This window comes from Staurois parvus, unplaced genomic scaffold (assembly GCF_062004578.1).
Source record: "Staurois parvus isolate SC_StPar_1 unplaced genomic scaffold, SC_StPar_1.0 ptg000436l, whole genome shotgun sequence".
Classification (NCBI taxonomy): Eukaryota; Metazoa; Chordata; class Amphibia; order Anura; family Ranidae; genus Staurois; species Staurois parvus.
The window spans coordinates 376,401-403,463 of record NW_028318232.1 but is presented as its reverse complement, the minus strand read 5'-3'; the positions used below and the strand labels follow the sequence as shown (position 1 = coordinate 403,463).

General features: G+C 42.1%; 1 protein-coding gene across 2 annotated transcripts in view; it reads right to left on the bottom strand.

Moving 5' to 3' along the window:
- The window catches only part of GUCY2C (guanylate cyclase 2C), an 879,595-nt gene that overhangs the window by 631,540 nt on the left and 220,992 nt on the right, over nt 1-27,063 (bottom strand). For both annotated transcript variants that reach the window (XM_089687691.1, XM_089687690.1), the window contains 2 exons: nt 12,827-12,938; nt 12,663-12,744 (listed from right to left, as the gene is read on the bottom strand). In XM_089687691.1, coding sequence (XP_089543817.1) covers nt 12,663-12,744; nt 12,827-12,938 — 194 coding nt within the window. The remainder of the gene's footprint in view (nt 1-12,662; nt 12,745-12,826; nt 12,939-27,063) is intronic.

Genomic DNA, 27,063 nt, shown 5'->3' with positions numbered 1-27,063 from the left:
CACATAGCTGCTGCCAGGCCCCTAATCTGCCATAGGCCCCTATATACCGCCTCCTCATGCTGCTGCCAAGTCCAGAGTCTGTCATGGTCCCTGTACGGCCTCCCATTGCTGCTGTCTCCATCGCCACACTCTGCTGCCATGTGCCACTTTCAGGTCTCTTCACACTGCTGGTGTGTTAAATTTTTTGACATAGGGTGCAGGCAGATTACGGGCCTCACATAGCTGCTGCCAGGCCCCTAATCTGCCATGGGCCCCTATATACCACCTCCTCCTGCTGCTGCCAGGTCCAGAGTCTCTCATGGGTCCCTGTACGGCCTCCCATTGCTGCTGTCTCCATCGCCACACTCTGCTGCCATGTGCCACTTTCAGGTCTCTTCACACTGCTGGTGTGTTAAATTTTTTGACATAGGGTGCTGCAAGATAACGGGCCTCACATAGCTGCTGCCAGGCCCCTAATCAGCCATGGGCCCCTATACCGCCTCCTCCTGCTGCTGCCAGGTCCAGAGTCTCTCATGCCATGTGCCACTTTCAGGTCTCTTCACACTGCTGGTGTGTTTAATTTTTTGACATAGGGTGCAGGCAGATTACGGGCCTCACATAGCTGCTGCCAGGCCCCTAATCTGCCATGGGCCCCTATATACCGCCTCCTCATGCTGCTGCCAGGTCCAGAGTCTCTCATGGGTCCCTGTACGGCCTCCCATTGCTGCTTTCTCCATCGCCACACTCTGCCATGTGCCACTTTCAGGTCTCCTCACACACTGCTGGTGTGTTGAATTTTTTGACATAGGGTGCTGGCAGATTACGGGCCTCCCATAGCTGCTGCCAGGCCCCTAATCTGCCATGGGCCCCTATATACCGCCTCCTCATGCTGCTGCCAAGTCCAGAGTCTGTCATGGGTCCCTGTACGGCCTCCCATTGCTGCTGTCTCCATCGCCACACTCTGCCATGTGCCACTTTCAGGTCTCCTCACACACTGCTGGTGTGTAGAATTTTTTGACATAGGGTGCTGGCAGATTACGGGCCTCCCATAGCTGCTGCCAGGCCCCTAATCTGCCATGGGCCCCTATATACCGCCTCCTCATGCTGCTGCCAAGTCCATTGTCTGTCATGGGTCCCTGTACGGCCTCCCATTGCTGCTGTCTCCATCGCCACACTCTGCCATGTGCCACTTTCAGGTCTCCTCACACTGCTGGTGTGTTGAATTTTTTGACATAGGGTGCTGGCAGATTACGGGCCTCCTATAGCTGCTGCCAGGCCCCTAATCTGCCATGGGCCCCTATATACCGCCTCCTCATGCTGCTGCCAAGTTCAGAGTCTGTCATGGGTCCCTGTACGGCCTCCCATTGCTGCTGTCTCCATCGCCACACTCTGCCATGTGCCACTTTCAGGTCTCCTCACACTGCTGGTGTGTTGAATTTTTTGACATAGGGTGCTGGCAGATTACGGGCCTCCTATAGCTGCTGCCAGGCCCCTAATCTGCCATAAGCCCCTATATACCGCCTCCTCATGCTGCTGCCAAGTCCAGAGTCTGTCATGGGTCCCTGTACGGCCTCCCATTGCTGCTGTCTCCATCGCCACACTCTGCCATGTGCCACTTTCAGGTCTCCTCACACACTGCTGGTGTGTTGAATTTTTTGACATAGGGTGCTGGCAGATTACGGGCCTCCTATAGCTGCTGCCAGGCCCCTAATCTGCCGTAGGCCCCTATATACCGCCTCCTCATGCTGCTGCCAGGTCCAGAGTCTCTCATGGGTCCCTGTACGGCCTCCCATTGCTGCTGTCTCCATCGCCACACTCTGCCATGTGCCACTTTCAGGTCTCCTCACACTGCTGGTGTGTTCCATTTTTTGTCATAGGGTGCTGGCAGATTATGGGCCTCCCATAACTGCTGCCAGGCCCCTAATCTGCCATGGGCCCCTATACCGACTCCTCATGCTGTGACGTTGCAACAAGGTGGAATTCAACCCTACATATGTTAGACCGCCTTTACGAACAGCAAAAGGCCATCACAGATTTCCTGATGTTAAAAGCAGATAAAGGTACTCCCTGTGTAACTTAGATGTCAGCCATTGGCAGCTCATGCGTGACACCTGCGCTTGCTCAGGCCCTTTGAGGAGGCCACGCTATTCGTGAGTCGGCAGGACTATGGGATGAACGACGTCATTCCTCTGTTGCACGTCCTGGAACAAATGCTGTTAACAATGGCTGGTCAGGGTGCGGTAGACGTGGCGCACAGATCTCAACGCCACATGGCCCCTGTGGGGGCAGGACTGGAAGAAGAGGAGGAGGTAGAGGAGGACATTGGTGCTCAGGAATTATTGAGTGAAATGGGTGGTTTTTCCACTCAGCGGACAGGAGTGGAGGAGCAGGAGCATCTGGTAGAGGAGGAGGAAGAGGAGACAGAGGACCTAGACGCACCGTGGCAGTATGCTGTGGAGATGGAGGCAGGGAGTCCCTCGCATTCCTTGGCACAAATGGCCCATAGCATGCTCGGTTGCTTGCGTAGCGACAGCCGAATAATAACCATCAGACAGAGGGATGACTTTTGGCTGTCCACCTTGTTGGACCCTCGCTACCGTTCAAAAATGGTGGCCTTTTTCACACCTGCTGAGAGGGAGGCCAAAATAACGTACTATAAAAAACACCTATGTAGTCAGCTGGTCTCTGCCTGTCTGCGCCAACGTCCATCCTCAGACACTGTGGGCCCTGTGCGCTCGTGTTCCGCTGCCATGGCAGCAGGGGAGGGGTGGGGTGGTAGGAGCAGTGGCAGCTCCACCAGCAGCGGCTGCCTCAGTCTGCAGTCGATGATGAGTAGCTTTCTTCACCAGCGCAGTGAGGAAACTACTAACCAGCCGCAGCAGCAGCAGCAGCATCAGGTGGACCTGGAGCAGGACCTCAAACAACAGGCTTAGGCCTACTTGGACAGCACCCTGCCAACCGAGGTAGACAATCCCCTTGACTACTGGGCAACGAAACTTGACCTTTGGCCCCAACTAGCTGAATTTGCCCTTGAAAGGCTGTCATGCCCGGCCAGTAGCGTGGCATCGGAGCGCGTGTTTAGTGCGGCAGGAGGTATTGCAACTCCGCGGAGGACACGACTGTCCACCCAAAGTGTGGAGAGACTCACGTTTGTGAAAATGAATCAGGCGTGGATTAGTCTGGATTTCAAACCACCAGTTCCTGACACAACTGACTAAATCCGCCATGAATCATGCCCCAAACATGTGCCACTTTCAGGTCTCCTCACACTGCTGGTGTGTTCCATTTTTTGTCATAGGGTGCTGGCAGATTACGGGCCTCCCATAGCTGCTGCCAGGCCCCTAATCTGCCATGGGCCCCTATACCGCCTCCTCATGCTGCTGCCAAGTCCAGAGTCTCTCATGGGTCCCTGTACGGCCTCCCATTGCTGCTGCCTCCATCGCCACACTCTGCCATGTGCCACTTTCAGGTCTCCTCACACTGCTGGTGTGTTCCATTTTTTGTCATAGGGTGCTGGCAGATTACGGGCCTCCCATAGCTGCTGCCAGGCCCCTAATCTGCCATGGGCCCCTATACCGCCTCCTCATGCTGCTGCCAGGTCCAGAGTCTCTCATGGGTCCCTGTACGGCCTCCCATTGCTGCTGTCTCCATCGCCACACTCTGCCATGTGCCACTTTCAGGTCTCCTCACACTGCTGGTGGGTTCCATTTTTTGTCATAGGGTGCTGGCAGATTACGGGCCTCCCATAGCTGCTGCCAGGCCCGTAATCTGCCATGGGCCCCCGTACCGACTCCTCATGCTGCTGCCAGGCCCGTAATCTGTCATGGGCCACTGTTGTCGCTTGTTGGCATATTCCGCTCGTTCAGATGCTCCTTCTCCTGCTACTCCTCTTCACGGATTCCGTCAGCAGTCTTTCTTGGAATCCGTTTCCAAGAGACAACAGTTTGCGAGCACGCACCCGACGGTGCAGAAGCTGAACGTCCTCCTGTCCAAGTTGCTGCTGCCAGGCTCGTAATCTGTCATGCGCCCCTGTACCGCCTCCTCATGCTGCTGCCAGGTCCAGAGTGTGTCATGGGCCCCCGTACCGACTCCTCATGCTGCTGCCAGGCCCGTAATCTGTCATGGGCCCCTGTACCGCCTCCCCATGCTGCTGCCAGGTCCAGAGTGTGTCATGGGTCCCTGTACGGCCTCCCATTGCTGCTGCCAGGCCCGTAATCTGCCATGGGCCCCTGTACCGACTCCTCATGCTGCTGCCAGGCCCGTAATCTGTCATGGGCCCCTGTACCGCCTCCTCATGCTGCTGCCAGGTCCAGAGTGTGTCATGGGTCCCTGTACGGCCTCCCATTGCTGCTGTCTCTATCGCCACACTCTGCCATGTGCCACTTTCAGGTCTCCTCACACTGCTGGTGGTTTCCATTTTTGTCATAGGGTGCTGTATGGCCTCCCATTGCTGCTGCCTCCACCGCCACACTGTGGCTCCACACTCTGGTTTTGGCCCCGTGACTGCCCAAATGAGTGAAGTGTGCGGTGATTCTAAGATCGACGGCACTCATCTGCATGTCATACTGACTGACAGTATTATTTCTCTTCCCCAGCAGACTCCAAGGGCATTTAAATTAAAGGTACAGTGTTCTGCACTAATATTAAGTCTCTCTGAAGCCTAGAAACACCCTTTTTTAAGTTAAATTCACAGCGAATTTATTCGACTCGAATCGAATATTGTCCACGAATTCGCCGAATCAGTCGAATCGAATTTTTCATTTCTTCGCTCATCTCTACTCATGACCATAGTTAACAAAAACCTATAAATAATAAGAAAAAAAACTTTTAAAAAATATAAAAATGAAGGAACACTAATTGTTTGAACTTTACAACAAATACTGTATAACAGAATATGTAAATAGAAAATCAAGGCCTCTAAAATCAAAATGAGGGACAGATTGCAAATGAAAGTAGGACTACCCCAAAAACTTCTTCAGCTATATTCATAGAAAAAAGGTCAGGTCTCAGCATGTAGGTCCTTTACAAAATAATCTTGAGTGGGTGACTGGGGACAAAGGGAAGGCAAATTTATTAAGCAATTTCTTTAGCTCTGTGTATACAAAGGAGCACAGGGAGCTCATATCCAAACATATTTAGACAGAATACAGGTGAATAAAGAACCTGGACTAGATGGCACATACCCATGTGTCCTAAAAGAATTGAGCTCTGTCATTTCAAAGCCACTGCTTTTAATTTTTAGGGACTCTTATTTGACTGGCATAGTATCGCTGGATTGCCATAAGGCCAATGTGGTACCTATATTTAAAAAGTGATCAAAGTCTTCCATTTTTTTTTTTCCATTCTCTTTTTTTCCTTTATTGTAGAAACAACATACGATAATACAAATTTTTAATCATCAATCACATTCTACAATCTTTAAACCTTAAACATCTTGTAAACCCTTACCTCCTGATGCTCCCCCCTCAAAAAAAAAAAATTATAATTTAATAACAGTCCCTTCCTTTAACCTCCTCCCCCAACCCAGGACATGCATTTCTCAAACTTCTCAAATATCAAAACCTCTATCTTCGCCAAATATTATTTCTCCAGCCCCTTCTCAATTCATGTATTCAGCATATACACGCCTCTTTGATTTCTTAAACTCTAACCATTTTTCCCAGATGGCATGATATTTCTCTAATAAATCCTCCCCTATATACTGTATATAATCTCCTCCATAAACCATGTCTGGGCAATTTGCAGAACCCAATCTCTCATGCTCGAAATTTTTTGTGATCGACAAGACTTAGGGATCAGGCTTATAGCAGCATTTAATAAGTGTGGAACAAAGGACCTCTGGTATTGTGCGATAGTTTTCTCTGTACAATGAAACAAACCTTTCCAAGGCTCAACCTGTATATATTCTCCTGCTATTTCATAAATTAACTCAACCACCTCCTCCCAAAAAGTTTGTATCTTTTGTACATTCCCATCACAGATAAGCGAAGCCTTCATGGGATCAAAGTCATTACCATCTGCTTTGTATGCCTGTATGTCTACCTTCTATAGTTGGAAATATACTGGAGCGTTTAATAAATGACCACATAGATCTTGCTAGAAAAAATACATTTTAAGCAATAGGTAGCATGGATTCATGAAAGACAGAAGTTGTCAAACATATCTGATGCCTTTTTATGAAAAGGTAAGCAAAAACTTAGACAAAGGAGAGGCTGTGAATATAGTATACTTGGTTTTTGCAAAGGCGTTGACACAGTTGCCCACACACGTCTGTGTGTCATGTGTAAGGTAAAGTCTACAGGGTTGGAAAAATCAGACTGTATTCAGAGAGTAGTAGATAATGATTCATACTCTGAATGGTCTAAGGTTATTTATGGTGTTCCCCAGGTTTCAGTGTTGGGACCCTTACTTTTTAATATATTTATAAATGATACAGGGTCTGGGATTAAAAGTATAATTTCAGTCTTTGCAGATCAAGCTATGCAGTTAGGGGCGGACTGACAACTCATGGGGCCCCCGGGCAATAGGGATCATGGGGCCCCTGTGTCCTTGCCCAAACTCAAAAAAGCCTATGAAAAAGGTACCAGGGGCATCTCATGGGGCCCCCTACTGACCCCGGGCCCTCGGGCAGTGCCCGAGTTTCCAAATGGTCAGTCCGCCCCTGTATGCAGTGGAATAATGTCCTTACAGGATGTCTCCAACTTAAAAGCCAACCTCTATGCACTGTTTAATTGGGCAACTATGTGACAAATAAGGTTTGATGTTGATAAATGTAAAATTATGCACTTGGAGGCTATACACACTAGAAGAAAAGCTGAGGGTATAAATAGTGGAGTAGGATCTGGGTGTTCTGGTAGATCACAAGCTTAATACTGGCATGCAATGCCAAGCTGCGGTTTCAAAACTGAGCAAAGTCCTTTCTTGTATTAAGAGAGGTATAGTCTCCAGAGAGAGAGATCATTTTATCCCTGTATAAATCATTAGTAGTCCTCATCTAGAATATGCAGTTCAGTTTTGAGCACCAGTTATTATTATTATTATCATTATACAGGATTTATATAGCGCCAACAGTTTGCGCAGCGCTTTACAATATAAGGGAGACAGTACAATTACAATATATTTCAGTACAGAAGGAATAGGAGGGCCCTGCTCGTGGAGCTTACAATCTAAAGGAAGGGAGAAGTGATACAAAAGGTGGTAGCTGCGGGGGATGATCCGGTGGAGGTGATTCAAGTACAGTTCTTATGTGGAGGTGGGGTAGGCTTCCCTGAAGAAGTGAGTTTTCAAAGATCGCCTAAAGGCAGACAGGGTGGGGGCTGACCGGACATGCTGTGGTAGGGAGTTCCAGAGGATAGGAGAGGCTCTGGAGAAGTCCTGGAGGCGAGCGTGGGAGGAGGTGATGAGGGAGCTAGAGAGGAAGATATCTTGGGAGGAGCGGAGTTGGCGATTTGGCCGGTATCTGTGGATGAGGTTGGCGATGTAGCTAGGGGCAGTGTTTTGGATGGCTTTATAAGCTGTGGTTAGTATTTTGAATTTTATACATTGGGTTAGTGGAAGCCAGTGAAGGGATTGGCAGAGAGGGGCAGCAGTCGCTGATTGGTTGGTAAGGTATATAAGTCTAGCAGCAGCATTCATAAAGGATTGAAGGGGGAATAGCCTGTGTAACGATAGACCAGTGAGGAGGGAGTTGCAGTAATCAAGGCAGGATATAACCAAGGTGTGGATAAGTTGTTTTGTGGTGTCATTGGTCAGAAAGGGGCGGATTTTGGAGAAGTTCCAGAGGTTGAGGCGACAGGATTTAGCCAGTGAGTGGATGTGGGGCCCAAAGGAGAGGTCAGAGTCTAGGATTACACCTAGCACCCTGGCATGAGGGGAAGGACCAATGGTTGTGCTGTTGATCTTAATGGTAAAGTGGTGAGTGGGGGATCGGGGAGGAGGAAATATTACAAGCTCAATTTTTGAAAGATTGAGTTTAAGGTAGTGATGTGACATCCATGCTGATACGTCGCTTAGTAGATTTGTGATAGTTGAGGAGATTGAGGGGGTGGAGCGATAGATCTGGGTGTCACAGAGGTGGTATTGGAAGCCATGGGAGATTATAAATTGGCCCAGGGAGGAGGTATAGAGAGAAAAAATGAGGGGCCCAAGGACAGAACCTTGGGGTACCCCAAAAGAAAGAGGAAGAGGAGCAGAGGAAGAGGAGTTGTATGTGATACTGAAAGTGCGCTGGGAAAGGTAAGAGGAGAACCAGGAGAGAGCAGAGTCACAGAGGCCGATGGAGTGGAGGTTACTGAGGAGGAGCGGGTGGTCAACTGTGTCAAAGGCAGCGGAAAGGTCAAGGAGTATGAGTATGGAGTAATGGCTGTTGGTTTTAGCAGTTAGTAGGTCATTAGTGAGTTTTAGTAGGGCAGTTTCTGTGGAATGTTGTGGGCGGACGCCAGACTGTTGGGGATCAAGAAGGTTGTTGTCGGTGAGGTAGCAGTTCATACAGTTGTGGAGAAGGCGTTTCGAGAAGCTTGGAGGCAAACGGGAGCAGGGAGATGGGTCACAAAAATGATATTGGGGGACTGGAGAGAGTTCAGAGGGGAAACCAAACTAATAAAAAGGTATAGCGGAGCTCGGCTATGAGGAAAGATTAGAGATACTGTATGTATTTTCTCTTCAGAAGAGGCAATTAAGGGGGGATATGATCAACATGTATAAATACATAACTGATCCATATAGTGAACTTGGCTTATGGTTAATCACTTTAAGGTCATAACACAGGACAAGGGGCACTCTCTATGTCTGGAAGAAAAAAGATTTAACCTAAATACGGAAAGGCTTCTTCACAATAAGAGCTGTGAAAATATGGAATAAACTCCCTCAAGATCAGGTTCTGTCCAGCTCAGTAGATTGTTTTAAAACATCCTGGATTCTTTCCTCAATACACAAAATAAAACTGGATACTAATATTTATAGGTAAAGTTGATCCAGGGTATATTCAATTGCCTTTTGGGGGATCAGGAAGGAATTTTTCCCCTGCTGGAGAAAATTGGATCATGCTTTATTGGGGTTTTTTTTGCCTTCATCTGGATCAACCATGGGTATAGGATCATGTATTTATATGATTGTATATCATTTTTTTTCCCTTCTATTGATTGAACTGGATGGACGAACTATGACTATGACTATGTGAGACATCTGGGTTTTAATAACCTCCTGATGTCCCCATAAAGAGTACCTGTCACTGCCCAAAGCTATCACAAGGGGCTCGTTCACTTGTGAGAAAAATTAAGTTAAACAAAAAAAAGTGTAAAAAAATGTAAACAAACTAAATAAAAATAATGAAAACATTTTTAAAAGCACCCCTAGGTGCTCCTAGGTCCAGCACATGCATATGTAAATGGTGACTGCACCATATGTGTGAGGTATTGCCATGAACATTAGAATGAGATCAATAATTCTAGCATCATAGCTCTTGTTTAACTCTAAACCGAAAACCTGTAAGAGCTTTTAAAAACACTGTATATGGACAATTTTAGGTACCGTAGTTTGTCCTATTTCACAGGCATACACAATTTTAAATCATGACATATTTGGTATCTAGTTACTAAATGCATCATATTTCGCATTTTAATAAAAAAAAATGGGTGTTGTGTTTGTGTGGACTAAAATCCATTTAAATGTATTTTTTCCTGAAATTTTTCATTTAAAAAATGGCTTTGCAAATTTTAAGTGACATAAAAAATTGCAACAGCCACCGTTTTTATTCTTCAGGGCCGCTGGTTTCTGAACATACTTTTTGGGGGTGCTAAGTAATTTCCTGGAAAAAATGCAGATTTTAACATCTGTGAAATGTAAAAACTTTTTAAAAATCCATGAAAGTCAAGCCTGCCTTTGTTCCCTTTTACTACATGGTGAGATGATGGGAAACAATAAAGATAAGGTTCTTTCTTTTAAAGTGTATTTCCACTTTTGCAGTTAAATTGACATACAACCAACTTAGTGCAAAACATGTTCATTTTCACAAAGCATACTGTTAAAAATATTTAGACATTGCTGCTTCCCTATTTACATGCTCTTTTCTGAAAACCAAAAAGTAAAAAAAAAAATTACACTTTGTTCTCCTTTTTCAGTCTGATATTTATGAGTGGGCTGGGGAGCTGTGTTTGCCATAATTACCCACTGCCAGGTCAGGACAGCATATTGACCTACAGAACTGCTTCCAGCTGGCCAGGTAGACAGACATTTACCTAAAATGTGACCCCCCCCCTTCCAATACTGCTTGCTGCTGCTCTGCCCTGTGTCTCCCATGCAACTGTCAGTTTCTTCTCTTCTTGTCTTGTCTTCCATCCCTCCAGATTTGAGAGCTGTAGGGGAGCCACAGAGGACTTAACTCTGCAAATAGATCCCCCAGCTGCTCTGACACCCCCCTCCCCCATATTGGCCCCATCCTCCCCCATCCCCCAGTGCCTCTTCTCTGCACCGCTGCTGACTGGCTTCCCTCCTCCCCCTCGTGCTGGCCTCAGCTACAGTAGGGGAGCGTCAGGGGACATAAAATGCGCAAAATATATCCCCACCATGGTTCTCCAACCTGGAATTCCCCCCCAGTAGCATCGATCCCCCACATCCCCAATCCCCGTAGCAGTGCTGGCCTGCTTCCCCTTTTCCCTCTCCCGCCTGCTGCAGCTGCTGCTGGGGTGGGAAATCAGTATCAGGGTGGAGAGCAGGGGGGCTGGTAAACTTGTCATATTTACCAACCCCTCCTTGAATAAACACAGTGAGTGATCGGTACTGATCACTCCTATGTTCATTCATCAATGAATAATAGTAAACTTTTAGTTTAGTGTAAAATGATTTTAATGTATTTTTACTGAAAATGGTGATTTGATAAACATTTGCGCAATTATTGCGGGTCCTAAAAAATCAGTAGCCATTTTTTTTTTATTCTACAGGTCATATGCTTTAAGAAAATGTTTGGTTGTGTGCTTTTACAAAATCAGCTGTAAATGAAAAATTATAACCTCCAGATTTTTTAAATAAATTGCTTATTTTCAGTTTTGAGTATCTTTGATTTTTACCATTTAGCAAAAAAAGGCGCAATTTAGGATTTACAAATATTTGTTATTAACTCAATACAGTTTTAGATTTTATATTTAGTGGGGATATAGGAAGAATGGTGTATTTTGTCATGTGTTTGTGTCCACTAATAATGATTTTATTGTATTTTTAGCAAAAGTATTGTTTTGCTCAAATGAAAGCCACCATATCTAAGGATTGGTAAGCTGCAAAATATCAAATGTTTTGTTTTTGGGTTTATCTAAGCTTTCAGTGCTCAGATTTTGCCTTCACTGTGAATGACCTTTCAATGTCACTGGGGTACTATACCCCAAGTCTGAAATATGAAGTAGGTAGGAAATTATTGTTAGCAATGCTAACAAATGGCTTTGGAAAGTTTTGATTAACAAAAGGACAATTTTGTAACATTCTTAAGGTACTTTTGTACTCTGCATTGTTGTTATTATGTTAGTAGATATGGTAACGTCTATCTACGTTTTATATGATTGTGATAGCTTATTCTCTTGGTTTGTTGATTTTTAATAATTTGAGGATCCAAGTCCTATTCACCTTTAATCAGGAGCAACAGTAGGTTCAGGTATCTGTATGTACTATGAGCTTCCTTCCAGAGCCCTGAAATGTGGTTTGCCAGTGCTCTATGTGCAGTCCTTTTCCCACAGCCTGCTATGTTCCAGGCCACCTCTAACCCAGTCTGCTCTGTTAGCAGTCACCCCTCTTCCAGTCAGCTCCATTCCTAGTTGCCTTTCCCCTAGTATTCTCTGTTAATAGCCTTCTCTCTGGTAGCCTGCTGTGTTCCTGGCTACCTCTCTCCCAGCCAACTCCATTCCCAGCTGCTTTTTTTCCCTAGCCTGTTCTGTTCCTTGCAATCTTTTCCCAGGCTGCTCCTTTCCCGGCCACCTCCACTCAAAACTGTTTCGGTCTCCGCAACCTCAGTCAAGCTGTTTCAGTCTCAGCAGTTAATTATATTTTATTTGAGGTATTTAATACAAAAAGGAAAAAAGGAGTACAAATAGCGACTTAATAGTAAAGAGACAGAAATGCAGGCATGCAATGAGTTGTTCCTTATTTATAAACTATACTAACAATAAAGTATCCAAAAAATCTAATTGAATAAATTACTTAAATCCGTTTTAAAATGATCCCACCTCCCAATAATCACCAACTGCCAAAATATAGCAATCTAGCCAGTTTGTCCAAAATAAAGGTTGAACACTTTTATCTGAATATTTTATGAATGGCACCCTAATAAATGATAGTGGTACATTTTCAAAAACAAAACTATTATGCAGCCCTCCAGTCATATCAGGGGCTGCATTTGAGGCCTTAAGTTGCCCAACACTGTTCTAGAGTATGCATGGACCCACTAACCCAGGGCAAACTAATATGAAACACAGAGCGAGTGCTTGGCTTTTAACTCCTGCCTCTACTGAAGAGTCAGTAAAGCAGTGTAGAAGGGGAGGGGCCAAGTAGACATTTGTTTTTTGCATATTGGAACACACAAGAGTTTAGGGAGAATCTGGATGAAATCTGATACTATGCACAGGCACTGGATGGAGCCTGCTATTGCTTCTTAGGGGCAGATTAATATATTTAGTTCTAAACACTTCAAATAAAGGACCTACCGAAACACAAGAAGTGCAGTGATGAGAATAAGTATGATAGCAATTGCCAGAGTGAAGACTGCAATTGTCATAATGTTAGGACCTGAAACAGAAAAAAACATTAAAAATACAGGTACGTTTATTGCTACAATGCAACCTCCTTTAAAAAGGAGAGAAGAGCTTACCACTCCCAGGAACATCACTTGGGAGTCTTTGATTTTTCCAGGTAAATGAAGGACGTAAATCCACTACAGTTGTTGCATTGGTGCTGGTGTCAAACCGAAGAAGTTCTGTATACTGATGAGACAAGCAGACATGTTATTATGAGGTGGCCTTAAAGGAGCCCACTTAATTACTGAGAAACACAGTAGAGACTTCTTAAAAGGAAGGTAATTGCAGGTTTCACTTTCATCACAGATTAAAAAAATAAGTGGGTTATTCCTCATTGTAAGATAGTGGGCAGAGCCAAGCAAGATATTCCTTTAGCCTGCACTGATGATGGTCAAGTAACAAGCTGTATGAAATACATGGCTCTCTAATATGTGCTGTATATGTACTATAAACAGTGGTTCTGGATGTGTATTTGACCACATGAACAGAAAAGAATAATTTGCTTAGGTCTGCTCACTATCTTTAATTAAGCAATAAACCCCTTATTTTTTGGATCTGCAATGGAAGCGAGGCCTGCAAGCACCTTCTGTTTTAGGAAGGCTATTATGGGCCTTCTTAAAACTAATGAGAAATTACATTTTATGTTATATTGTTTTTTTTTTCCAGGAAAAAATAACTAGAATATTTCTGTAATAATTTCTAATTAATAACATTTCATACAATGTAGACATGGAAACCTACTGTGAAATTATCAAATAATTTGCAGGGCTAGACGTTGGCTAAAGAGCATCATTGGAAAATAAAGCCCACATGTGCCAGAGGCTGGGACTGACCAGGCTAGAACATGTTATGGTGAGCAAAATGACTTAATTATAAACTAAAATTCAAACAAAGCATTGCCACAGAAAGATAAATGGTGTTTCTGTAATAAGGCAGGTGTTCTGGTCTAAAGGTGAATTCTAGTATCATCCAGCATCACAGGTTTTTTAGAGCATTATATTTTGAATGCTAACATAAAAGAATGTAAAAAATAAATTTAGAGCAATTTATGGATTTAAAAGAATATACAGAGCTTTCAGTAAAATTAAAGAAAAATCTGAGTAATATTGATCATGAAATAGCACACACTAACAGAAAAAAATTCCAAAGAAATATAAGAGAGTTCAAGGAGAATAAAGTATAAACATGGCAGAACCAAAATGAGGAAAAGGAAACCCAATGAGCAGCCTCTTCTTCTATAGATAAAGGGGACCCCTCTCATGAATATTATGAGGGGAAAAAAAGGAAAAATCGCAATATGAAGGGAAATAAAAGGAGAAGGGAGCATTAGTAACTTATCTGCATACATTACATTAGATTTGATGTTTTTCAAGAGTTATCACAAAAAAGAAGAGAAAATTACACTCAGAAAAATTTAAAACAGAATCAACAAGTATATGATATAATAGAGGTAGTTAATGTTTTTTAGGATAACAAAGAGTAAGGAATATTCATCATCCCAGACCAAGATTCCAGAGTCCCAGATCCAACACCCAGCATTGCCGGAGTTCAAGCAGCTGCAGCCCCTCACTGAGGGGTTACCAGACCAGCAGACACAGCCACACCAAGAGGAGGGAGCCCTCTCCTGGTCGCTTTATCCTGATCCTAAAGAGGTCTTGGGAGCCCAGCAGATCATCCCCTGATGACACCCCTTCCTGAGGGAGAACGATACCTGTGGATTTTAATACACACATGTGCATTTCCTATGCGCGGTCGGTGAGTGCGCATTTCTGTCATTTCTACTGGATCCTTCACAGCTGTGTCTACCATCTGATTGTCATCAATTGAAATATCTCATGAACTTTTGATAACAAATTTTTTAAGAACGAACTTTCTGACATATTTTAGCGCTGCACTTTATTTTATTTAATTTGAGGGTATGTACATCCAAATTGGAGTAAAGGTTTAGGAATTACAGCTCTTAAGAATAGCCATCCCCCCTTTTTTCAAGGGACCAAAAGTATTCGGACAATTGAATATAATCATAAATAAACTGTTCATTTTTAATATTTTGTTGAGAATCCTTTACTGGAAATGACTGCCTGAAGTCTGGAACCCATGGACATTACCAGAGACTGGGTTTCCTCCTTTCTGCTTTGCCAGCCTCTAAGTGCAGCTGTCTTCAGTTGTTCTTTGTTTGGGGGTCTTTCTGCCTTTAGTTTTGCCTTCAGCAAGTGAAATGCATGCTCAATTGGGTTGAGATCAGGTGATTGACTCAGCAATTGCAGAATATTCCACTTCTTTTCTTTCAAAAGCTCCTGGGTTGCTTTTGCAGTGTGTTTTGGATCATTGTCCATGTGTACTGTGAAGCGCTGTCCTGTCACGTACCTGATTGGAGACTGAAATGATGAGGTCGGCCTCACTTGTGTCACTAGCCCTGACCCCACTGGAAGTGGAACAGAGGGTGTCTAGGGACCAGGGGGACAAGAGTGCCAGCAGATGTTGTCTGCAGCACTTGCAGCTGCAGTCCTTTAAAAGACTGATGGACCACCGATTCAGGAACAGTAGCGATATGCAGTGCTGGTATGGTAGATCACCAGGCATGCACCAGAGCAAGGCAGGAAGCTGGGATGGGAGACAGGAGCAGTGTCATAGGAATAGCCGTGGTCATCAACGGGCAGACAGTGAGGTACCAAATAATAAGCAAGCCAAAGTTAGGAGCAGAGCCGAGGTCAGGAACAAGTATCAAGCAGGAGAGTAATCAAGAGTCAGGTCAGGAACAAGCCGGGTCAGCAACAAGGTAGTCACACAAGAATTAGCAGGAAACGGGGAACAGCTGAAGACCAGTCAGCACTCAGCACAGGCAGAGGCACCCTTTAAATAGTCCGTCTGGAACCAATCTTCGCCGTGCGTGTGCATCGCCATTTCTGTGTGCATGCACACGTCTATTAGCCAGCCGTCTCACAAGAATTCCCTTACATGTCCAATAAACTTTTCTACATTTGGCTAAATCTGGGCTGACAGTATATTTCTAAACATTGCAGAATTCATCCGGCTGCTTCTGTCTTCTGTCACATAAATAGAAAACACCAATGACCCAGTGCCACTGGAAGTCATGCATGTCCATGCCATCACACTGCCTCCACCATGTTTTACAGATGACGTTGTGTGCTTTGGATCATGAGGTGTTCCAAGCCTTCTCCACACTTTTGTTCTTCAGGTACAGATTAATCTTAGTTTCATCCATCCAAAGAATGCTTTTCCAGAACTGGTCTGGCTTTTTTAGATGTTTTTTGGTCAAGGTTTACTCTGGCTTTTCTATTCTTCACTCTTATGAATAGTTTGCACCTTGTGGTGAACCCTCTGTATTTGCTCTCATGAAGTCTTCTCTTGATTGTAGACAATGATACGCCCACCTCCTGGAGAGTGTCCTTCACTTGTCTGGATGTTGTGAATGGGTTTTTCTTTACCATAGAGAGGATCTTGCGATTATCCACCACTGTTGTCTTCATACCTTTTTATGTTGCTGAGCTCACCAATTCGTTCTTCTTTCCTCAGAATGTACCTAACTGTTGATTTGGCCACTCCTATTGTTGCTGCTATCTCTCTGATGGATTTGTTTCATTTTTGAAGCCTTACAATGGCCTGTTTCTCTTGCATGGAGAGCTCCTTTGAACGCATGATGTAGGTTTACAGCAATAGATTCCAAATGCAAATACCACACTTAGAATCAACTCCAGACGTTTTACCTGCTTAATTGATGAAGAAATAATGAAGGAGTAGCCTACACCTAGCCATGAAACAGCTTTTGATTCAATTGTCCAATTACTTTTGGTCCCTTGAAAAAGGGGGCATGACTACTCTTAAGAGCTGCAATTCCTAAACCTTTCCTCCAATTTGGATGTACAAACCCTCAAATTAAACCTGAGAGTGTGCACTTTCAGCCCATATCCATTAACTATATATCTATAACTATAGTATGAATATATTTGTTAAATACCTAACAACAAAAAATAAAATTGTGCCTGTGTCCAAATATACATGGACCTAACTGTATGTTGATTGTTTCCTGCAGTCTCCCCTTGTTTCCACAAAGGCATATGCAAAGGACAAAAACATTAATTACAACTTTTAGATGTTAATCGATATAACAAAGAATTTATACTTGCAAATGCAGATGTGTCCACTTTGTATACAATAATTAAACATTAGCATGGAACAGAAGATGTTAGGATTGTCCTGGAATCTGAAAATAGTTTGTCAACTACACAAAAAGAATTTATCTTAGATTGCTTGATTTTTTTTTTGTTTGAAATATAATATTTTTCTGGGAAATTTTATTCACAACAAATAAGTGCGGCCAAGGGTGTGAAATTTTAACCCAGTTTAGTGAATTTGTGCATGGATAGATAGGAGAGGGGGATGAAAAATCCCCTCTTATCTTGAGGAAGCCAATATTAATAGGTTTGGTAATAAATTATTGTGGGCAATGTCAGGGAAGAACGTGGAGAAATCCTGGCAAATGTGTCAATGCTCAATATGGCCGAGCTAATTTGTACAAAAATGTCGCATGTCACACAGTGGTGCATCTGCATCTGTGGCCTTTATAAGGACTGCAGTTCTTCTCAGTAATTGCTGGATTAGCAATTCTGTTCCTGTGCTTATTACTCTGCTTGATTACCCATTACCAATGCAGCTTGACCCTGACCTGTTCATGTTTCTCTCCTGGCTCTGACCCCGGCCTGCTACACAGATCTGTTCCTGTCTTGTTCCTGATTGATGTCCTGTGTCTGACCCTGGCTTGTTCTTGACTTTGCTTCTGCCTCTGTTCCTGATTGATAGCCTGTGTCTGACCCTTGGCCCTGGCTCTCGACTACACTTCCTATTCTGCCCAGCTGTCAGGATCTGCCAGTCTTCCAGAGAGTTATCTGCCATGTCGTCTCTGTTCTTGGGTGTCTTCTCTTCTGGAACCACTAGGCAACCTCATCACTGGCAACCTGAGCTTCTTTGGGCACAGCACCTTCTGTCACCACCTTCAAGGGGTGCTTTGCACTTAGCCGTAAGGGGAGTCCTCTCGTCACCTCAGCCTCCGGTCAAGTATGTGACCAGCAGTGAATAGACAGAATATAAGATTTTTGGATATAAATATAGGGGTAAAAGGAAGGACCATCTATACCAGCACATATTTCAAATCCACTGACAGGAACAGGTATATTATTGTTAAGAGCTATCACTATCCCAGATTGCTGTCCAGTATTCCCAGGGGACAAACTGTACATATAAAAAGGAATTTAAAAAGAGCGAAGGATTTTTTTGGCTAGACCAATATTCTAAGAAATAAATTTAGGGACAAAGAATAAAACAATGACATGTTGATGAATAAAATTAAACAAATAAAGGAAATGGATTGATCATGGGTAAAGGTAAAAATAGTGAAGCAAAAAAACAAGAGGAACTGGGTTTCATTACATAATTCAAATTCCAGTATAAACAGATAAAAAAAATTATTTTAAAAATTGGCCTATCCTAAAGGGTGATAGAACACTAGGACCCATTTTTTTAATATAATATATTATATATATATATATATATATATATATATATATAATATATTATAGAAAATTATATTTTATATAATATATTATATTATATTTGTTTTTGTCTTTTATTAAAAAAAAAATCAGTAGGCACCAGACATCGTGATTGACTGACTGAGATTTATAACACAGATGACATCACTGACCATGGATGTACATAGTGGGACATTTTTTGGGTGTTTTTTTATGAAAGGAAATGTCAAAAACTGTGTCTGTCTTTATATACACTTTATATTTTTTGTTGAATGAGTAGGGGTACTATGTACCCTTTACTCATCATATGAGGGGCTAATATCTGGGTGCTGTTTCACTTTAGGCATTACTAAAAGCACTGCTCCCTGTCAAACAGAGTTAAAAAAAAAATTGCTTTGGTACATGTTCTCCAGGGAAGCGCCCTAGCAGACTATTAGGATCCATTAAAAGGGTATTTACTCAAGAGTTAAAACTATAATTCTACCAATTTACAAAACTCTGATTCAAGCTATTCTTGAGTATCATCATCCAGTTCTGGTCACTAGTCCTCTGGAAGGATGTGCTTGAACTGGAGATAATCCTGAGAAGGGCAACAAAGCTAATAAGGGGGCTCGAGGGCCTCCCTTATGAGGAACAACAACAAATGTAAACTTATTCCTCCTGGATAAGAGATACTTATGAAGTTGGATGAGAAATGGTTCAATCCTAAACTGTGTAAGGGGATCTTTATTGTTAGGGTGTTAAGGATGTGCAACTGCCACCCACAGTTGGTAGTGTTAGTGGAGAATGTAAAAAAGTGCAAAAAACGTTTAGATGTGTTTCTTAGAAAACACAATGTATAGGGATATGGAAAACAGTATTTACACAGATGTTAAAGTTGAACTGGATGGACTATGTAACTAGGTAAGAAAACATTCTATATAACAAGCAAGGCTTTTTTGAGTAAAATGAATGTAAGACACTTTGGTAGTTCCTTAAAAAGGAAGCTGCATTTTGGAATTTACTTCCTTTGAAACGGCATGCAAAGAGGGCCTCTGTAGAAAGGGTTTTCAGAAATATATTAGACTCTGATTGCATTGCTAAATAAACCATTCCCACAGGGGCATTGTTGTTGTGCAGGGGTCAGCAGTATGTATAACAAAGACTAGTATGCAGAGTTCAGTGGTTAAGAAACATTTGTACAGTCCAATATGCAGAGTGCAAGGGTCAGGGTATATAAAGTACAGAGTACAGCAACTATAGGTACAGTATGTAACATACAGTAAGTACAATATACAGAGTATAAATGGACAAGCTGAATGAGCGCTTGGCAGGGGCGGAATGACCATTCGAGCACTCAGGCACTGCCCGAGGGCCCAGGGTCAGTAGGGGGCCCCATGAGATGCCCCTGGTACCTTTCATTGGCTTTTTCATAGGCTTTTTTGGGTGTGGGCAAGGACACAGGGGCCCCATGATCCCCTATTGCCCGGGGGCCCCATGAGTTGTCAGTCCACCCCTGGCGCTGGGTTGCAGTATGGGTAAAGAGCTGCCAGGATAAAGAGGGAAACCTCAAGAACCTCCAATAAGAATGTAAACAAGTAAAAATATGCAGCGGTAGAATAATGATAAGCAATATATAAGCATATATGAATATATCTAGTAAACAAAACAATAGTAATCAAACTGGCATTTAACAACGCTAAATGGTGAAAAACCAGTCTATGGTAAAATCCCATAAGGTGAATATGGTGAAAATTGTGCTCTAGACCACATGATAAATAGCGAATATCCGTGATTGCTGTGGCTGTGAAAATAGATGTCTATTGCACTAACCAGACAGCACAAATGATTGTGCGTTGGAGTATATAAGACCTACTCCTTGGTACTCAGGGAATGGAACCTTTCACACGGCTGAAGTCATCAAGGCAGGAATCAACCACCAGGGGTCATCCATCCAGGACAGGTTACCAGTATCCAGTAGTAGAAATCTCAACCATCAGGACAGGTATATAATATCCCTCAGTACAGATCTCAGCCATCAGGGGATCATGCCAGTAAGCATAGATCTGGTATGAAGAAGCATCTTAGGAGAAGTAGGGCTTGCCAATGAAAAAACGAGCCCAAGAGAAGAAAAATTCCAATAGTGTAGTATTTATTAATCCAGGTGAAGGTGACATCAAAAGCAAAGAGAAACAAAAAAGTCAGACACCTACATAAAAAATTCCATAGAGACACCGGCCATAGGTAAAGCCCTGTGGTGTGCTGGTAAAGGTTAGGGGCACCTCTCTAACGCGTTTCGTGTAACACACACTTTATCACTTATGATAATGTCTGGACTGGAAGGCATGCACACTCGTGTACATCCCACTCCCATGTTACTTTCCTCACCCTTCTTCTTCTCCTAACCTCTGGGGATATCTCCCCAAACCCTGGTCCTCCATTATTTCACCCCCACACCAGGTACCCTCTTTCCTCCAGGAATAGCTGCAATCCCCTCAATTTAATATCAGTCCCCATGCTCCCAAAAACCACCCTCCCTTATTCATGTGCACTCTGGAATGCCTGCTCTGTCTGTAATAAGCTCACCTCTGTCCATGACCTTTTTGTCTCCCGCTCCCTTAACTTACTAGCAATTACAGAAACCTGGCTTTAAGCAGCAGATTCTTCTTCTCCAGCAGCACTTTCCTATGGAGGCCTCCTCTGGACCCACGCACCCAGACCCAGTGATCGGAAAGGAGGTGGGGTTAGTTTTTTTCCATCCCCACTGAGCACCTTTCAAGTCCTAAAAATGAATAATCAAGCAAGCGCTTCTTAAATAGAAATAAAAGCAGCTTGCATAAGGAAAAAACCTCTAAATCCTTAAAAACATATAAATAAAAAAATGCAGCGCTAAAACACATATAAATAACAATATATCTGAAATAAAATTAAATGCAAAGTGACAAGTGATAATTCATATATCAAAGCACTGAAGATGAGCGCAATAAAGTGACAATAGTGCATCGTCTTAAATTAGACGAATAGCAGTGAGGTAAACGCACATTATAAACGTATAGCACTCCATAAAATAACTTTTCCTTATAGGTGCCTAAATCATCCAGTGTCTGGGGATAATGGTTGCTTCTCACTAGAATTGCATTAATAAGGTGCTGGTGACTTCTGTGGATAAGAAAAGAGGTGTGCTTGCACTCACCAGACACACAATCAAATTGCGCATGTATATGACACTCAGAAGGGCACTAGTGGGCATCTAGGAACCGGTAGGGATAAGGCACTTCTCAGGTACTTAGTATACCCTGGAAATGGACTTCAGACTTCTCAGTGGGACCCTCACAGCAGACTGGGACAGCTCCTTGGTTTCACTTACACCCGGCTTCACATCAGGTCAGCACGAATGGATGTCCACCTTTAAGCAGCTCAAGGAATAAGCCACCACACAAAAGAGCTCATATAGTGTAGTATGTTTTATTGAGCCAATGGTATTAGTATAGCAGCTTAGTTCAGCTATTGCAAATGGTATTGCAGCTATTATCAGAAATTGAAGAAGTACAGCAGCTTAGTTCAGTATTTGCAAATGGTACTGCAGGTAAGTGCAGAACTGCAGAAATATAGCAGCTAAATTCAGCAGTTGTAAATGGTAATGCAGCTATATGAGGAAATTGCATTCCAATATAAAAATAACAAAGATGGCTGCCAACCTAGCATGTGGCCCTGGCAGCGAGTGACTTCAGCGCGGCAAGCTCCTCGCTGACGCGTTTTGTGCACCAGTGCGTTGTCAAAGGGATGGCTTGCTGCCAATGTCCGCCGCGTTAAATAGCCCTCCACGCATGCGCGAGTTGGGCGCCATTTTGCAGAAGTCCGGCGGATCAGCTGCATCACTGCTGGGACCCGGGCCAGGAAGAAACCAAATGGCATAATCTATACTCTATAAGGAATACACTAGTAGATCGGGGCTGTGTGTACATATAATTAAATAAGAATAACAGGAAAAAGTGGAGCCTTGACGAGTTTTGAAAGCCACTCATTGTGAGCACACGCCAGTTTCCTATAGCCTGGGATCTCATTAATTGCTGTTACGGTGGCCATTTTATTGTAGCCCACGTTTTCATTACTAATGTCGCCGTTTTACTGTGGTTTCATTTGTGAGAAAGACATGATACCACAATATGCAAAACATAATCTCGGAATATGCAAAACCTGATATCGAAAAATGTTTGCCCTTTATAGGCATGTTATAGCAGCAATTAAAATATTATAAATATATGTAAAAAACTTTTATAAAAATATATATATCAAAAATAAATGAGTGATCCTAGGGGTAAAGTCTATAGATAAACTTCCCATAGTACACCATATTTAAAAAGGTATAAAAAAAAGGGGAAGAAAGGGTCAAGCGACCTTTATTAATCTACATAAAAATAATGCTAATAGTAAAAATAGAAATTAAAAGTTGAAATAAAATTCAATATCATCTCAAAAGAGAAAATGATATGTTTTCTGTTCATCAACATAAAATAACTATAAAACATTCCCTAGAGATGGTTATCATGGGCCAATGTGAAAATATAAAAAGATAATATGTAATAAAGAAATAGTATGTAATATAAAAGTATGTCATAAGTGATCAGGGGCTGATCATTTACCATCAGCTAAAAGTAGCCGTCACTGCAGTGATGCATGACCCGCCGATGTAAGTAAAACCAAGGAGCTGTCCCAGTCTGCTGTGAGAGTCCCACTGAGAGGTCTGGAGTCCGTTTCCAGGGTGCACTAAGTACCTGAGAAGTGCCTTATCCCTTAATCCCAGATGCCCACTAGTGCCCTTCTGAGTGTCATATTTATGCGCAATTTGATTGTGTGTCTGGTGAGTGCAAGCTATACTGTTATTTATATGTGTTTTAGCGCTGTATTTTTTATTTATATGTTTTTAAGGATTTAGAGGTTTTTTCCTTATGCAAGCGGCTTTTATTTCTATTTAAGAAGCGCTCGCTTATTCATTTTTAGACTACAATTTTTACCTCTATTAGCTGAGCTGCTAATAGCCCTTTTGAACATTTTAAGCAATTTTAGTAATCTTTTAGGATGGATGTTTTTGAACTTAGATCTAATAGATCTACTATTTCAGAGAAAGTGATGACCTACATGGTCTCTTTATCCATTTAGCTAATCATACCACCTCAGAAATCAGAACACTATGGGATATTTCATTCCTTGAAAAACATGTAAAAGAAGGAATAGTCCCGAGGTCCTTAAGATGTGATTTCCTACCTGAAACGGAGGATAGCGATATCAAATGGTATCAAATTTTTAATAATCTAGGACTAGATATTATCAAATTTCTGATTATTTGGATACAGAAATTAATAAAACCAGGAAGAAACTGGTCCCCCACTTGAATAGGGAAGAGTATAAGGTTGAGTCTGATAAGCTCAAATCATATATGGAAAATATAGATAAAGAACAAAAAATTAAGAAAAAGAAAACATTTTCCAGAGACCTTAATGATTACAAAAGTAATACTGTATTTAAATGGCAAGTAACCAAACAACCTACTCTACTCAATTCATCCGGGGAGAATCCAACCCCCCATCCCTCTATTGCTTGCAGGACTATTCATAAGAATGGGTCCAATGTAACTCATATACATAACTCCCACAATAGAGCCAATAAAGTTTTTCACACACCACAGAAATTATATAATACACCTCCCAGAAATGGGAATCCAAGATACAAAATCCCAGTAAAAAATAGGTTTGAAACTATTCAGGATTATAATGAAAGAGATATTGGTGACAGGGATTTAAGAACCCACCCTCAAAATCCTAGGTATCAACCAAATAATGAATATAAACAATTCATGAGATCTAATAGACCTAGGTCCAATATAGAAGGACACCCAGGTCAGTTTAGTCCAAGGAATAATTCTTGGAGAAGTCCCAGAAGGACTGACCACTCTGTACAACAAAATTATTTTAAGAATAACAATTTTAGACCCTACCACGACTATAGCAATTCTTACTCTTCACCTCACTTTCGTAACAATAATCGTGGATCATACTATCAACAGTGTGGTAGTTATCGGAACCACAATTATGACAATTAAGATTATGAATACAATGGTCCCGATAATGATTCTAATGTATACACTCCACATCGAGATTTTCAGCAAAATTCTAGTACCCAATTACACAACAGGGCCATTTTTTAGGGGGAAGCAAACCACGGAAAAGAAATTCAGGAATAGAGGAAAACAAGGGGGAAAGAGGGCAAATAGATTCAAAGAAAAGGAAGACCTGAATAAAAATGGCATCTTCAATTTAAGCCAAACTAATCTAACAGCCAAAAAATTAAGCTTATTGAACAGAGGCCTTAAATTTGCACCTAGAGCAAAGCTTAATAAATTTCAGACATCTATAGACGTGCACAAATTTACTAGGAAACTGGCAATTAAGAGACACTTTATAAGTAATCCATTGATTAGAGAAAGTGCACGTCGAACTGAAATTAAGAACTCACATCTCAGAAATGCATCTCTTTTTAATCCCCCACCTCATTCCCATATTAATATTTTTAGAAGCATGATGACTAAGGACCTAGATAAACTGAAAATTAAGAATTGGCATAAACAGCAGAACATCAATGAAGGTATCAAAACATTGTTGGAAAATAAAGACCTTGTAATACGCCTTGCAGATAAGGGAGGTGGTGTTGTGGTACTAGACAAATCTATGTGCATGAAGCAAGTACAAGATTTTTTAGTACATGGAAATACTTATAAGATTTTATCAAACAATCCTTTATTACCTTATAAAAAAGTGTTAAAAGTTCTGATCATAAAAGGCTATGATAATGGGATCATCAATAAAAAAGAAAAATAATTCCTTTGTCCTATTGCACCTAAACTTCCTGTATTATACTGTCTACCGAAGATACACAAAGATCCTTTACACCCTCCAGGTGGAATTGGATCTCTCTGCTCACGTATAGGGGAATACATTGATTTCTTTTTTCAACCCCTAGTAACTACCACTCCAGCATATCTTAGGGACACGAAGCAAATGTTAATTGACCTAAAAGATATTAAAATTGACGCATCCACTTATCTTGTAACAGCGGATGTGGCTTCATTATACAGTAATATTAGGCATAATGATGGGATGATTGCTGCTGAATTTTATTTAGACAAAGCAGAAGACATCCCACAAAGACAAAAAGGTTTTATATTAGAGCTTTTAAATTTTGCAATGCACCACAATTACTTTTGGTTCGACAATAAGTACTATTTGCAAACTACTGGAGTGGGGATGGGTGCAAAATTTGCACCCAGCCTTGCAAACTTGTTTATGTCATACTGGGAGGAAGATATTATTTACGCCAGAGAATGGCCGGAATTTACCTTCTATAGGAGATATATAGATGACATCTTTTTACTTTGGAGAGGCAGTGAATTTGCTCTAATTAATTTTTTTAATACTTTGAATTCTAACAATTATAATATTAATCTCCCATACCAATATAACCATACTGAAATCAATTTTTTAGATTTAACTCTCATCAATAACGACAATAGAATCATTACTAAGACTTGTTTTAAATGTACGGATCATAACAGTTACATCCCCCATGGATAGCTTACACCATCCTTTGTGGCTGAATAACATCCGTAAAGGACAGTTCCTAAGAGGAGGAGGAACTGTAATAATTTGGATGACTTTTATATCCAAGCCAGTATTCTTAATGAATAGATTCATTGGTAAAGGTTACAACACTGTCAGGGAGCGAGGAGCCAGACACGCAAGGAGGTGCAATTAAAGGTAGATTTAGTTACACAGAAACAAGGCAAGAGTCTATGCAAGTCCAACAGCAACAGCGGATGACTTGGTAGGACAGAAGTTCTCCTGCCGAGGTCGTCTTCCAGGATAATCAAGTCGAGAACCAGCGGGAATCGTAGCCAAAGCCGGGGTCAGAAGCCAGGAACAATGGTGGCCAGAGCCGGGGTCAGAAGCCAGGAGGAGTCTTAGCCAAAGCCGAGTCGGTATCCAGGAGAGCAAAGAGTTAACTGAACAGGAGCTTGCTGCTGTGCAACTGTTAATAAATCTAAATTATGATTCGGCACTTATATTGATGGCAAGCTTGCAAAATATTTGGTTTTTATGATTAGTCATAATTAATATTAATATGTGTGAATGGTCTTTTGACAAATGGTAGTATTACAATTCTTCAATTATAGCTGAGACCAAAAGATATACAAGTTAAGCTGAGACAGTAAATATGGGTAAGTTAGCTGAGACAGCTAACTAGCTGAAGGCTGAGTATACTATATTTAGGCATATACGTCTCTGGTAGTATATGTCAAGGTTATTAGAAGTGACTTACTATTACATTATGTATTTTAATAGTATCTGTGTGTATTTAGTATACGTTTCTAACATTGATACATATATAGTTTAGTGATTATACATTGATATGTTCTTAAGCTATATTATTCTTTAAATATATAGCTGAGGGTTACATCATTAGCTTATAATATTATGTACATCACCATACATATGTTCCTGTCCATCAAAGACATTATGTGAGTGTCTTCCCCTCCCTTCTATGCCATACAAGGTATTAAGAATCTCTCGTTATGACACATTCATGCTGCATAAAGGGGGCCATTAGGGACAGAGACACAGACACCCACACGCTAACACTGACACTTGCATACACATACATACATGTCTGAGAAGCTGCAACAGGTGCATACTGTTACGAGATCACTTCCGTCTACTTCCTGCTTCTTC